Below are 15785 nucleotides of genomic sequence, written 5' to 3' on the forward strand. Positions count from 1 at the left end.
GAAATGGCCTGGTCACGCCCCTCTTGACACCCCCACCCAGGGACAGCTGCTGTCTAACTTAGCCTCTTTAGTTTGGTCAAAGTCGCAACCTGGGTACCCCTACTCACCCTTGGCATTACCTCTACTTGTTTGTTTTGCGACTCCTTGGCAAATCCCATGAAATTGCTCCTCATTAGGAGGGCCCTAGGACCCTATGGAAACTCTGGTGCGTGTGTCTCTTCTGCTCTCTCATCCACATGGCCACAGCCCAAGGCTCTCGTTTTCCACTAGGGAAACCCTTACTTGTACAGCCCCTAACTAGTTCCCTGTGCCATTCACAAAGCCTCCCGAATAGTCAGTCTAAACCAACCCGCCTTGCTACACTGCTTCTCTGCTGAGAACCTTTCAGAGTCCCCCCTTGGCCACCAGAGAGAACGTTCCACTACTTCCATTTTCCTCCCACACGCTTCCCCTGTGTGGGAACCCCCACTCTCCATCACTGCCCACTTACTCATCCTCACAGAAACAATTTAAATACCACCTCCTCCAGGATCTGGGATCTGGAGAAGTCTGTGCCAAAATGTGTCTGTGTTGGTGGTGCAGTGGTCCAGGATACACATGTCTCTGGCACACTCCCTGCTGCACCCCTTCTGCCCCTGCCCCAACTGCTCTTCATTTCTCTTTCCATATGAGCCCAGGGCAGAACTATTACCTGAATGGAAGGCCAGAGTGAAAAATTAAATTTCCACTTAACTGTCTCACTCATCATTCCTTCCAGACCAGTGAAGTTTGGAGCACAGGGCATGGCTGTGCCCCTCAGAGTGAGCCCCCAGAGAATGTGACAAGAACTAGCCACTACAGGGTGAAGGCTGGTGGGGTTTGCTGCTGCTTGGAAATTGCCCATGAGCACAAGAACAAACAGTTCTGAAAAGGCTCAGGCCTCCCGGCTGAATCCTGAGGGGACTGAAAGACCTTCCCTTGGGATGTCCAGCTAAACAGCTCCTGGGCCCATCAATGATTCAGTGAATGTCCATGTTTCCATGGCTCCTGCCTGCCAACAACAGAAGACCCTTATTCAAGGCCCATGTGTGTGTGTCTTTGGTTACCATTCTTGTCCCACTCTGTAATTCCAGGGAGCACAGGAAGGCATGCTGTGTGCCTTGGCTGGCCCCGGCCTACCTACCTGCAAAGCTGCCTAGTCCTGACCACTGACCACTTGGAGGGCACCACTGCTGCAATCACCCCCAAGGAGATGGCCACCTCTGCACCCAGTCTCCCTTCCTTTCCTCTCTTCTCTGTAGCCAAGGCCTGGGAAGTATCCCCTTGTCTTCCTCCCTGCTCCTAGACCTGGTGTGACTTCCTGATAAGTCATCCTGCATCCTCTTGGGCTTTAGGAGAAGGAACGCTTGACTTCCCTGTCCTGCCTCTAGGATGAGCAGCACCACTTAGCCCAATAAGCCTAGCAGGGCCTTTGGCTGGTCCATTCATGCTGGGGAGTAGGGTCAATGGGAGGATGCTGCTCCTGGGTTTCTTGGCCTCTTCCCCTGATTTCCCAATCATTAGTTTCCCCAGAGAGCCTGGGTAGTGGAGAGGGAGGCAGTATACAGTGGTGGCGTGGGTGGTCCACCATCAGGGGAAGGTATCACCATGTAGGGTGCTCCCGCTATGTGCCAGGCAGTGGAATATGGATTTAGTGGGATTGTAAGAAGCCTGAGATAAGTATGATTAGCTCCATATTACAGACTAGAAAAGTGGGGTTCAGAGAGGTAAAGGACTTGCTCAAGGGCACACGGCCAGGAGGAGGAGCTATTATGTGAATACACTCAAGCCAAGTCTGTATTGTTCTCTTATGACAGGCCTCTCTGTGGGGTGGCCATACTCCCTTATGACTACTCCTTACCCTCACCTGCCCCCATGGAGCTTGGGTACCTATGAGGCTCTTACTGAGCTTTGCTCAAACTTTCTCCAGGAAGGGAAAAATGTAGGACTCTGGGGCCCTTCCTTTCTTGCTAACCTTTGGAAACCCCAAACCCTAGCCTGGGGAAGGGGCTGCCTCAACTTTCTCCAGGCCTTTAAGCAGTCTGAAGGCCAAGGGCAGGAAGTTGAAGAAAAGAGCAAGTGACAAGTGGCTCTACCCTCCACCATGACCCCAGGTGACCGAGGTGACAGAACTGCCCTGAGGACGGGTAAGTGCAGCCCCTGGACAGCTTTGGGCTGTTCTTTCTGCAGCTGTCCCTTGAATGTACCCACAAATGAGGTCTCTCACTTCTGAGACAGGCTCAGAGTTCATGAAGCCTCAGGGTTTGCCCAAGTCCTGCACCTGGAGCCCAGTAACCCCTGCCCAACTTCCTCTCCCTGAACCTGGCCCAACTTTCTGAGGTTACTTCCTCAGAAAGTAGGAAGTAACACACCCTCTGATGTCAGTCTCTGCCCATCTCAGCAGTAGCATGATGCTATTTTCCATTTTAGGAGGCTCTTTCTGTCACTATCTCACCCTGAGCCTAGCTTAGGTACAATGTTAAAGACAGTCCCTCTTCTAGTTGTAAGCCTGTGGTGGGAATTTACCCCACTGTTAGCTTGTTTTGACCTTTCCATTAATAGTGATCACAACAGAAGTCAAGATAATCATAGCACATAGGCCATTTATTGGCAGACAGGTCTATGCTAAGTACCTGGCCTATATTATGTGTAAGTCTGATAATTAACCCTTCAAGGCACCTCATATTATCCCCATTTTAAGATGAGGGCTTGTCTAGAGCCTCACCGGCCTGACACTGAAGCCCATGCTCCTTTCATGTCCCATGTGAGGTCTCCTGCAGAACACTCTAGCCTATGTCTCCCCTTTGCCCTGGAAGTTCAGGTGGCTGAATCTCCTCATCTGCATTGATGGAGAGAAAAATGCAAGGAAAACAGCAATTCAGAGGAAAGGCACACCCCAATCACGATGGCTTTGCTCTATATCTTTGCTTTCCTTCCAGCATCCTTACTGATGCAACCTCACCCAAGTGGGTTTCCTGAACTGCAGGAGCAGAGCTTGGAGATGAGCTCCACCTGCAAACCCATCTCCACCAAGAGAGCATCACATGGTGACTTCTGCTGGCAGACCCATGAGCAGGTTCTAACAATACCCCCACCACCAACAGCATTGCTATAAACAGCACTTACTTCCTCCCCTTGATTGGGGGTCACCCTGACTGTCTCACACATAGCCTTAAACAGAGGAAAGAGAAAGGCAAAGCTGGACCAATGGCTAGAGTTCAAGGGAGAATGAGAAGTAGGAAAAGGAGACATGAGCTTCATGTAGTGAAACAACCCAAAGGTGGGGGATGTAGGAAATGGAGGAAGCAGTGGGTGGGGAGAGGCAGGGAAGAGGTGCAGCTTCCTACCTGTGATATTGACCTCCACCTGGCCCGAGCGGGTACCAATGGGGTTGGTAGCCTCACAGACGTAGGTCCCTGCCAGGCTATAGTTGATAGGTCCCCTGAAGAAGAGGGTTCTGTTCTGGGCCTCCACGCCCTTGGGGAGAGAGCCATTCAGCCTGCAGGGATTGGGAGACATGGCAGAGAATTATGACTCTCTAGCCCCAGGAGGTTGCCCCATGTCACCCATTTGGCTCTAAGCCTACCAGACCTTCTGCTGAGTTCATAGGTAGGGTCTATCTTGGAAAGAATAAAAACAACAACACCAATAATTTCTTGTACTTGACAGTTTTATAGTATTCAGCATTTCACGTTTAATCATCATAGCACCAAAACGTAGATAGAATACATAGCTACAGGTACCATTTAATAGATAAGAAACCTGAGTTTCAAGTCCAAGGAAACACAGCTAGTAAGCGGCAGAGCTAGAGCTTTAGCCAGATTTTTGGACTCCTGGCACAGTGCTCGTTTTAATACTCATGGCTCCTGGTTGTTGGTCCTTGGTTTCCTGGGTAGTTGGTTAACAATATGGATGTCTGGGTTTTAATCCCAGATCTACTGAAACTGGACCTCTAAGGCCATAGCCTGGGAATCTGTATTTTAAAAAGCTACCCAATGAAATGTGACCTATGTTTAGGAATTATGTTCCATTTCGCCATCTTATGTTCTTGCTGGACATGTCACAGGCCTTTCCATGTTGGGAGCATCTCGGAAGTTTCCAGAACATAGGAGACCTTCCTTCTTCCTCCTGATCCCCAATGTCACAAAGCTATAATGCTGTGGGACCTAGTAAATCTTCGGTCCAGAGCTGAAATTGGCAAGCAGGCCCTGCCTATTCACACCTTCAGAAGCACTTTTTGTTCCAAGAGGTAGAAGGTAATAGTTAGGGTATCCAATGCTTTCTACTTCCTGGATAAAGGAGTGTAGGTACAATCTGCACAGCTGTCTTCCAGCTACCTGTGTCAACCTTCTTCTTGGCTTCCCCTATACCCCTCTCTCTCTGTGTGTTCCATCCACCCTTCCCTGCAAAGAACTCTGGCTCAAGCCATCAGCACTGGCTGAAGGGGAACAGGACCCTTCAAGGGCCAGGCTTGAAGACCATGAAGCCAAGAATGTGATGATGGCATATGAGATAAGCACTCCATGAACACAGGCATTCTAGGCTGACAGCTGCTTTCTCCCTGAGAATCTGGGGGTACTGGAGAGAAGAAATAGGAACAAAGAAAGATCTGGAATGCTCCAGAAAGCCAGCTTCCCTGGGGACACCTTGATAAAAATAAATACTGGGGGCTGTGGTGGCAGTGACTCAGACTGAATCACCAAAGGAAAATGACAAAATTATTAGGGAGAAGAAGGGAGGCAGATTACAAGGGAAGCCCCCTCTGGTGGAATGGTTTGTCCCAGTGACCTTGATGCTGTCAAACAAGGGTGTGTGTGTGTGTGTGTGTGTGCATGCTGGGAGAGTATCTCTAATGGTTCACTGAGGAGCCTGAGCCTAGATCCTAATTTCCTCCCTACCTAAGGCTCCTGGAGGTGGGGTGGGTGGCCTTGCATAGCACTTACGTGGTCCAGTGGTACTCGGTGGCTGGGGGGTTAGCATCAGCTTTGCATGTGAGCTTCACATCCATTCGCTGCAGGTACCAGTTCCCATCAAACCCCTCGATCGTCACCTCAGGCTCATCTGATGTTTGAAAAGGGTGAGGTCAGTAGAGCAGGACTTGGGGCAAAGGAACCTTGGGGAGTGAAGGCATCGAAGTGGCAGTGACATGGAAACAGCCAGAAGAGGGAGAAGAATGAGAGGGAAGGTAAAGATCATGAACTCTCAGTACAGAAGCAGCGAGGGGAACAAGGAGGAGAGAAAAGTTGAGCAAAGAGAAGTGCTGGAGAAGAGAGGAAGGGAGGACAAAGCATCTCTGGCAAGAGAGAGGAAGAAGGAAAAAGAGGAGAGTAGGAAGGATAGAGAGGGTGAGCAAAGAAAGGGGGTGGGGAGAGTGACAGGAGAGGAGAAGTGAAGGAGGAAGGATTGGCAAGGGGGAAGCAGTGGGAAAAGACAGTGGTGCCCTCACCAGGAGGCCCACCCGCCTGCACTCTGCCCCCACTCACACTGCACATTGACGGTGATGCTTTCCCGGAAGCGGTCCATGTGGTAGTTGACTATGCAGGCCAGAGACTGTTGGTGGGCTTCCCTGCTGGGCACCAGGCGGTAGCGGCTGATGACAGTCACTGTGCCATTGGGGTTCCGGATCTCCTGATACTCGGCCTCGCCCTTCAGCCGTGTTTCCCAGGACACTACACTGGGTGGCTTCCCATTGGCAGAGGTGCATGTGGCCACCAGGATCTTATCATCGTGCCCCTTCTTGGCTCGAAGCACTGCCTGAGTGCCCTCTATCCAGTTGGTGGGTTTGGCTGTGGGGAGAGAGCCATGGAATTGGCTCTAGTGCTTGGTCAAAGATGCACAGGCCCAGGAGGGTATGCACCTGCCAGGCCTTGCTTCAGGTCACCATGCCCATCCTTACCGCTCAGCTGTGCTTTGCCAAAGCCCCTCCCAGCACTTTTCACAGGAATGTCTTCATGTCTAACCTCCACCCTTCCTGCTCTACTATTTGTATCCCCTTTTGTCATGTGCAGGGCTTCTTGGAGTCTTGTCATGATCAAGGCAAATGGTTCAAGCAGCCCTTTTCCTTACCATGGTGTCTAATGCTTCTGTCTGCCTCCTGGCCACCCACGAAGTGCTCCAACCTGAATAGTGCTCCTCTGCTCTGTCCATAGCTGAGGCCTTGACCCTAGTACTTAGTGAACTGTGGGTCAGCTTGGCTAGAAGGGACCGAAAGTGCCATGCTTGGAGCTTTGGGAGCATGCCAACCCAAGGAGAGTGTCTGGGGTCACTGAGGCACACATGGAGGATGGCCAGCCCCTAGACCACAAGCCTCTGCACAGGCAAGGAGGGAGGGGTTGGTCCAGCTTACCCATCACAGTGAGATTGAGCTGGCTCTCTCGATTGCCAGCAGGAAAGGTGGCAAACTCGCAAATGTAGACACCCTCATCCTCCAGCTCCAGGCGGGAGAGGCGGATGGTGCCATCCGTGAAGGAGGGCCGCAGGAATTCCACACGCTCACGGTAGGGAGCCAGCACAGAGACACCCATGGCTGGGTTGTAGATGGCCACATTCTGCTTGGAGCCATTGGTGGCCTTCTGCCACGTGACCTGGGTGATCTTCACACCGGGCAGTGGGTTGGCAAAACTGCAGTGCAGCACCACATCCGTGCCGATGAAACCATACATGGAGTCGTTCACCTGGACCACCTGTGTGCGGGTGCCTGGTCAAGGGAGATGGCAGGGAGCGGTCAGCAACAGGCACTAGCTCCCACCCAAATTCTCTCTGCATGGTCTGTCTTTCCTAGCAGTCGTTATTCTTTTTATTCTGATTATAGAAAGAATAATTGCTTGTTATAAAAATATTCTGAGCAATACTGAAAAATGCTGAGAAGAAAATGACAACAATCCATAAATCCACTACTCAGAAATATCACTGATAATCTTGTAGGAAATAAATATTCTTTTACCTTTTTGTTTATATCTATGTAACCATCTGTTTAATTATTATTATTTTTTTTACAAAATCAGAATCATACTGTATATATGTTCCATAAGCTGCCTTTCATCTAGTGATATATCATCAATATTGCTCTATTGCAGAAAATATGCATCCACATCCTCATTTTTGATGAGGAAGGTTGAATGCACTGCTTTTTGAGTACAGCCCCAGCTGAGGAGCCACTCAGCTGCCTCACCTTCCAGGGCCTTGTTCCCTCTTCTGACAAATGGGGTGGGTAATCCAGTGGTCTCTACCTACCAGGGCTGCTAGGAAAACCAAATGGTATGATGGATGCAAAAGTGTGTCAGAAGGCAAGAAGCACCAGGGGAGCACAATGGCCCACAGTGCCATCATTGTGGCCACCCCTGCTGTCTTCTCCCTCACAGCTGAGTCCTGTGCCCTGGAGTGCAGTGGCTTGCCCCTTCTTACCCAGTCAGGCAGAAAGAAGTAGGTACTGCATAAAGCTCAGCCTCCTCTGGCTCCCAGTGGCCTTCATAATCAAGTCTAAATGCCTTTACTTGGGATTTGATGTCCTCATCATCAGGGCCCTGTCTTTTTGTCCACATCTCTCCACATACCACACCTCCCAATCATGGCTGACCGAGCACCCCCTCAGAATATGCCATGTTTTTGTGTTTCCCTTCATCCCCCCGCCCCTTTATTCCTCTCATTTATTCAACTACTGTTTGCTGAGTCCATTTATCAGCACTTGAGTCATATCAATGAGTGATTCAGTCCCAGCACCCAAGGAGCACAGAGTCAATTGATGGAATGCTTCCAGACTCTAGATCATGCAGTTCCCTAGAAGGCTTTTCTCTTTCTCCACCTGTGGACAATCTACTCTAGCTACTTCCTCCAGGAGCTTTCCTGATCCTCGCAGCTGTGTGAATGCAGCCACCTAGATTACAGCTGTCTTCTGCCTTTGAATGTGGTTGTTCACACCTCTGACTCCTCTAGAGACTGACCTTGTCCAGAGCAGGGTCTGTGTCTTTAACATTATTGTATCCCCAGTGCCTAGCCCAGCGTCTGGCACACAGTAGGTATTCAGTAAATATTTGTTTCAACAATATTTACAAATTGCAATGGAAACAAGAAGGAGGGAGCAATCAATAGAATTGAATGAATACATTCACTCTAGTCTCCCTACCAGTTGTCTTATCTCATCTAGAATGGTTTTGTTTGAGCTTCCTTAACTCTGAACTTGTCTCAGCCCCCTTAACTTGGGGCAGCCATCTCCTCCAGCAGTATCTTCAGCTCCCTCTGGCTTGAGCTCATTCCTGAGCTCTGTCACTGGCCATGCATTTGTACATATCATGTCTTTGCATCCTTACTTGACTCAGTCAATTTATTGAGTGCCATCAATAATATCAATGCCAGGTCCTGTACTAACCCAGAGGTAGGAGGATGGCCCAAATGGCTCCCCAAGTGATTCTGGGGTTCAAGAGTGGAAACTTGGGGCTTGTACTTGCCTCTGCAGGGAGCGGGACACGGGAGCAGGACACACTCCTCTGAGGGCTCCAAAGCCCATGATCAGTGAAGCAGGCTGCCCTCTACTCCTCCCCTCAAGAGGGTACAGGCCAGGTCTCTCTAGGTCACTGTGGTATCCCCTGTGCTTGACATATAGTAGGTACTCAAGAAATGCTTGCTGAATAAATATCTCTTTGGTCCTTTCTAGCCAAGCCCTTGCCATGCTCTGAAAACTTCCCTTATGTTCCCCTTCTCTACGCCTACTCATATCCACACAGCCCTTCAAGGCTCACCTGGGGTATCCACATTCTCACTTCTCCAGCTGTCCCCTTGGCCAGTCTATGGGTTTTGACATGTCCCTGGGCAGATACACTGCAGACTGGTGGGAATCTGATGGTGGAACACCTACCAGGAAGTGAGGAGGCTTCGATTCTAGCCATACTGTCTTGAGCTTGCTTGGGGACCTTAGCTAGGAACTTTCTCCTCTGAACCCTATTTTCTTACTCAATGAGGGAATAGGCTGGACTCCCCAATCTCAATGGCTCTGATTCCCTGAACTGCAGTCTAGCCCATCTGTGGCTCCACCCCAGATACAGTCCTATGGTGATGGCAGTGGGCCAGACAGCCCAGTACTTTAGCTGACTGGCCAGGTGACAAGAAGGTAAGCTTTAGGCCCTCTCAGCAGAGTACGTGGGTGCTCTCTGCCCTCAGTCTCCACTCATCAAGCTTGCCCAGCAGCTGAAATAATGTGGGTATAATTGGAGAACTTTCACTACACAAAGCCAGGAAAAGCCAGTTGGGAGGGCTTTGGGTCATGGGTATGGGTTGGGGAGTAGAGGAGAGGTGTGGGCACCAGGAGCCATCTTGGGATTGGTGTCAAGGCATAGTGGAGCCTGCAGTGGGACAAGGCCATCCAGTCTGATGTAACCCCATATCTCCTCACAGGTACAGGGACAGGCAGGGTTCAGTGCCTGGTATACAGACTGACATTCATTTGTGGCATCTTCAGTAGTGACCTCACTCTCAGAGCTGTGAGTACCAGGAATGGAGATCAGCGATAGCAGCCTGGGTGTGGGGTGGGGAGGGCACTGCAAGGGGCTCTGGTACCCCAGAGAGCACCTCTCATCCATTAATGCTCACCAGGCAGAAATGGCCCTCCCCACCCCCATGTCTGTTTTAGCATGAGACTGCTTCCTTCTCTTTGGTGTGGTTCTCTCTGAAGCAACCCCATGGCGTGGGGCGGTGATGAAAGTACTTGGTGTGCCTGCTCACTGCATACAAAGTGAGTTCTCCTGGCCCTTGCCCCCTTTGCCACACTAATGGAGAGGGCAGGGAAGGAGGGGCAGGAAGACCTCTAATGAGCAAGCAGACTTATTCTGATGTTGGCCTCTGTGTCCAGAGCCCACTGATTAGTAAAGTCAGGAGAGACAGCCCTGGGGGTGGGCATAAGGAAGCTCTTGGAGTATGGGGTTTGGCATTATTAAGGATGGGGATCCAGAGTTCCAAAGATGGGAGAGGCTGGGAACTCTGGAAAAGTCTGAAGACCCTCCCTTTCTCCCCTCACCTCACTCCAGGCTTAGGAACCCAGAACCCAAGCTTCTGGCTTGGGGTGCCCATCTTGGTCTGAGGATGCAAGGTCAGAGAAAATGTCCCTCGTTCTTTATGTTGGGCAAATTGGGAGGCTTTCAGAGAGTGGGGCAGACCTGTGGTGACTCTAGACAGGCAGGGTCAGAATGCTAGTCAATTGAGGAACAGGGCTCACCAGTGAAAAGGGAGAGAAAGGGTCGATGGGGGCAGGAACTCAGGAACAAGGCCCGCCTCTGTGCAGAAGGCGGTGGGCCATCAGCCTCATCTGGAAGCCTGGGAGAAGGGGTGGGGATTGAGGGAGCCCCCTTGGAGACTATACATACCCTCTTCACGGTAGTTGAAGCCTCTCCACCAACCACTCTGGCCCTGACAACCCAAAACAGATGCTGTGTCTCGCCTACATTACTCAAGCTTCTCCTACCTCTGAAGGGCTGTTTGGTCACCATCCCCTTCAGGCAGTATGGTGGTGTTGTGAGGAGCCAAACAGTATGGGTCTGTAGTCTCCTTCTGCCACCTTTGAGCTGTGAAACCTTGGGCAAATGACTTAACCTCTCTATGCCTCAGTTTGCACTAAGGTAGCATGTGGTATTATAATAATACATATCTCATAAAATTGTTATAAGGATTAAATGAATGAGTACATGTGAAACTTAGAGAAGCAGCATTTAATACAAATTAAATACTCAACAAAAGTTAGTTGCTGTCATCATCATCATCACCATTATTACCACCACCACCATCATCATCACTGTCATCATCGTCACCATCATCATCATAATGATCTCTCATCTATGAAGCAGTAGCCTTCCCTTCCTGGAACTTCATTCGACAAATATTTATTGAGCATCTAGCCAGTAGTAGGTGCCGTGCTGGATGCTCCTAGGCTCTCTCTTCGAGGAAACCCTTCATGACTCTTATCCCTTCCTACTTAGCTGATATCTACATTTATACAAGATACGTATAACATGTACCTTGTTATTTTTTGTTTCCTGGCATGTGTGTCTAGTGTTTCCTGTTGTGCATCTCCCCGCTATTTCCCAACAGATTGCAAGCTCCTGTGGGAGAGGGAAAGGAGCAGGCTTGGCCTTCGCTTGAGCTGATCATGTCATAGCTAACATTGGCAAGATCCAGAGATTGAAGAGTACCCTGCGGACTCTCTCTGGTTCCCCAATCAGTCAGCGCTGGTCAGTCTCTCCTTGCCTGCAGGCTCCTTCTTATATGAGGAGCAGAGGCTATCTCAGATGTGGGAATGGGACCACTAAAATGGAAGCATATTGGAGCTCAATAGACAATGTAATCCATCATTTTATAGAGGAGACCAGGGTACAGAGGGGTTGGTTCACTTGCTCAGGGACACAAAAGAGCAGAACCTAGCCTAGTAGTGCTCTTCCTACTCTACCATAAAAATAGACTCAACTTCTCAATCTAACTCTCCACGACCTCATTCTGGGTGGCATCCCTCCTGGAATGTAATCTCAGTATCTTTATCACCCCTTTCGAAAAATGGCATAAATATTAGTTACAATACTGCAGCCACAGTGCCTGCGGGCTAGGGATGGAGCCACATCTGGAGTCTAGTAACTGGGTGTCAGGTGGTGGGTCAGAAACAGCGACTTTTGGGAGCCCAGGTGGGGGGGTACCTGCATGAAGCTGCTATGTGCAGAGCAGGAAGGAGCCAGAGAGGTGAGGAGTAAAGGGTGAAGAGATCCATGGGAACCTGTATCCTCAGCAGAGAGGTTCTTGCATCCCGGGGATATCGAAGAATTAGTCTCTTTGTTTCCTGACCTCGAGCACTGCCTTTATTCTCACTGAGCATTCTATGAGCTCCAGGGTCTGGGACCCAGGTCCCTAGGGCCAGTGCGTAGTGCCTCAGTTTCCCCATTAGAGCTGGGTTGGGCAGTTTGGGCTGCCTTCATGGCTTCCCAGAACTGCTGAGCTGACAAGGCAGGAGTTGAGCTCCCCCACTCCACCCCCAGACGTCACAGACCTGCAAAAGCCTGAGCTCAGCAACCAAACACAAAGGCGCCTCAGTTGTGGCCGACAAACCTGCTCCCCAGGGCCCTGCCCTCCTGCCCTGCCCACTGTGGAGCTAATCCTAGGCTGGGGCCACAGGGTTCCCACGCAGCGGGGTGCAGCCAGAGTATGAGGGGATGGCGCTCTCCTTCCCATACCCACTTGAGCAGTTTCTCTTCCCATTCTTTGAAACCTCAGACCCCTATCCCTGGACAAGCACACTGGGACTGGGCCTCTGTGGGTGGGAAAAAGGAGGGCCCAGGGGAAGGGGAGACTCAGGGATTTCTGACAAGGACCACTTTTTTTCTGTCCCCCACGCTTTTCTTGACTCTGTTTGGGTGCCCTCAGTTGGGTGGGCAGAAGTAGCAGGTGTAGCCTGGAGAAAGAGGGAGCACACTAGGCTTACGCTGGCCTAACCCCTCCCTCCCTGCTTGTGCAGACTCCCCAACATGGGCCTCTATGAAACCAAAATCTTTTGGGATGCTACACTCCCCCCTTCATCCCCACCACCCTGCAAACTGGCAGAAAGGAAAAGGACATCCGGTGAGAAACCAGCTAAGTGGTAAGTAGGAATGACTCATGGAGGGGGAGGGGGGGGGCAGTGTTCCAGTTGAAACCCTGCTGAGTCAGCACAATGACCTAAAGATTATAGGTCCCTCTCTCAGTGTAGCTTCTTTGCAAATGTCAATTCCCAGGGCTGGCCAGCCTTTCACTTTCAGAGGCCAAGGCCAGTCCACCTAGGGAAGAGGCTGGCTAGCAAAGAAAAGAGTGAGATCAAGAGTGAATCCCCTTTCTAGGGTCCCCTCCTCTAGAAAGGTTTTGTCAGTGTCGCCTAAACCCAACTGTTCTGTCAGCAAGAACCTACATGAGTCGGGCTCTCACTGAAGTCCTTTGAACTTGTCCCGTCTCATCTCTACGCCCCGGGGATATGTCTCCCCATTAACCAGGAGCTCCTCAAGTGCCCAGGCTGCATTGTGAGCCCCACCTCTGTACTCAGAAGAGGGTCCGAGGCAACCCAGGTCAGAGGGCTCAGTAAGGAAACAGAGAGGCAGCAGAGCAGTTGATCCAATTCTTGCCCTGCACTCTTAGCCACCACCCCTAACTGGGGCTGGATACAGCAACAGGGCATGAGGACTGAGTCTGGGTTGAGTGCCCTGCCCTGTGCCACTGTTAGCCCAGCGGTACTGTTTCCCCTGCCTCCTGCAATGCAGGTGCTTTGCTTGGTGGAAGCGGGGCCTGGGGGATTCTCTCTGGGAGCAGTGCCCACTGGATTGCTCCAGCTACCCTTGGGTCTTGAATCCCTTCCACATCTACCTCACCAGCAGAAGTGGTACATCCCATAATCCCAGAGTCAGGGGCTAATTGCCACTATTCAAACCCAGGTGCCTCCGTCCCTCACGTGGGGTCACAGAAACTGAGGATGTTTTCCTCTTAGCTGATTACATCCTCCCCCCCCCCACCCGCCACCCAATCTCCACATAGAGCTGGTTAATGATGGGCTGTGGGACTGGCGCCCGGCGCCTTGGGAGGGTGAGTGCAGTGCGTGGGAGAGGAGGGGGTGCGGCAGCCTGGGAAAAGCCCTAACCCAAGAAGGAATCAGAGTGGGAGCCCAGCATCTTCCAGACAGGCTGAGCCAGCCCTGTTCTCTGGCAGCATGGAAGTTCCAGGGTGGTGGTGACAGTGGGGACTGCTCTGGCAAGTCCCATCTCTCTCTGAAACCTGGCAGGACATGTTGGGGGACAGGGATGAATCAGTTTTACATTCTTTCATTGAGGAGCGAGTGACCAGGGACACCTGGACTGTTCTCCTACAGGCCTGTTTCACACTGGCTATGCCATTCCCAAGGCCCAGGGCAGGGCAGGTCCTGGGCAGCTCACTCTACCTCTCACCCCAGAAGACAGAGCCCCTTGGCTCTGCCCCTTCCTATCTCTGGGCTTCAGGCCCTACTTCTTGGTCCTCTCAATGCTGCTCATCCTGAACATGTCACCTTTCCTCTGGTCAGGTGGTGGGGAGGAAGGGTGCCTACTGGACACTGGGAAAACTGGGATCTCGTCCCTGATACTTGGTCATTTTCTTCTGTATGGCCTTAGGTAGGACAGTTTTTCCCTCTTTGGCCTGTTTCCTTTTCTGTAAATGAGAGCGTTGGACCCCATGACCCTGGAGGGCTATATTTTGGATGTCATCTGTCTGGCTCTCTCTCTGCCCCAGCTCTGTACCTTCCCTAGATCAGGCTCTGGAACTTCTCTATCAAGTGGTTTCTCTACCTTTGTATGCTGCCCAGCAACTCCAGGAAGACCTCCCAGATTAAGTAGGACGCTAGGAAAATCCAGGCTACACATGGCAGAACTGGGGTGCACAGGACTCTTCCAAAGCCACACAATCACTAAGTATAGCTGATGCTAGCTACTAAATGCTTTTGAATTCATCTTTGTTCTCTATTTCCACTGGCCCTAATCCAGACTCCTCCTAAGCCCCCTCTCAGCAGCTGAGTCCCTCTTCCCCCTAGCAGAGTCTCACTTCTGTATTTTCTCAACACTCCTGGGCTGGGACTCTGCCTCAGTTACGTCAATTCTAACCCCTCTCCTTTGAACCTTAGCACTCACCAGCTCATCCTTCCCACCTTGTCCCCTCCTTCTTCTCACACTTAGCCCCTGGTGCAGGCCACAGTCATCTCTTAACCAGTGTACTGTAGCATAATTCCAAGTGCACATACTTGTTCCCTCCTCTAATCCATTCTCCACTCTCTAAAATAGAAATCATTCTCTATTCAAAATTCTCTCATGGCTTCCTGCAGCTTTCAGGATCAAGTCCAAAGACCTTTTGGGCTCTGGAACTCATCTGGGGTATCCCAGGCTCCAGCTACCTCCTCTCCCTTCTCTCTCTCTCCTGCCACATGGAATAATGTCATCAATTCCCTGACATATTACTCCCTCCACTAAAATGCATACTCCATTACCTGCTGAGGTCCTCTTCATCAGTCTTGAATGAACTTAGCCTTGATTTTGAGCTTCCTGGAGCCTCTCCCTTCCCCCTAGTGAGGTGTTCTTGTACCCTGAGGGCCCCATGCATCTGTCATAGCATTTCCACCACTGAGGGGAAAAGGCCAGGACTTCAGCCCAGTCCCTGGAATATAGTAAGCATAAGGGGGCCCCAAATGAATGGAGAAGGCTGTGAGCCCGTTCAGATCCTGGGTCAGGGTTAGCTGTTTCTCAGATCTGACTGCAGCTTCCTGGAAATTGCACATTAGCCAAGGGGCAGGACCTATAACAGGAGGACACAGCACAGTGTGGGCAGGTAGGGTAGGAAGACAGAGATAGAGTGAGAGGCCTCACATCTGCATGGAAGGGAAGAATGTCAGAGTCCGAATTTTCTTGACTGAAACCAGAGAGCTATACCCCAAAAGGGTGTAGGTCTGCCTGACCTCTTGCCTGTACCCCAACCCCATATCCTCTGCTCACTTCCTATGCTCCACTTCTTGACTCTTCCTCTTTCTGCTGCCCCAGTTCCTCGCACCCAGCCCTGCCCCCTTCCTCACAACACATCATAAGGTGAAAAATATTCTTCTCACTCAAGCAAGCTATAGCCCCGGGGACCTCAAAGTTTTAGCACTATAAAGCCTGCATACTCTCCACCTCCACACCCCTCCCCACACAGCCTGGGTTTCTTGTGTCCTGGCCTTTTGAGGCCTTGAAGGCCTGGAACTGCCTGGCACTAAGGCCAGGATT

At 51.0% G+C, this 15785-nt stretch overlaps 1 protein-coding gene across 2 annotated transcripts in view; it reads right to left on the reverse strand.

The window, feature by feature from the left end:
- NECTIN1 (nectin cell adhesion molecule 1) overlaps positions 1-15785 on the reverse strand; it is a 65871-nt gene that overhangs the window by 9895 nt on the left and 40191 nt on the right. For both annotated transcript variants that reach the window (XM_023525825.1, XM_011384928.2), the window contains 4 exons: positions 6365-6715; positions 5502-5804; positions 4962-5079; positions 3366-3517 (listed from right to left, as the gene is read on the reverse strand). In XM_023525825.1, coding sequence (XP_023381593.1) covers positions 3366-3517; positions 4962-5079; positions 5502-5804; positions 6365-6715 — 924 coding nt within the window. The remainder of the gene's footprint in view (positions 1-3365; positions 3518-4961; positions 5080-5501; positions 5805-6364; positions 6716-15785) is intronic.

This window comes from Pteropus vampyrus, unplaced genomic scaffold, assembly GCF_000151845.1.
Source record: "Pteropus vampyrus isolate Shadow unplaced genomic scaffold, Pvam_2.0 Scaffold633, whole genome shotgun sequence".
Taxonomy (NCBI): Eukaryota; Metazoa; Chordata; class Mammalia; order Chiroptera; family Pteropodidae; genus Pteropus; species Pteropus vampyrus.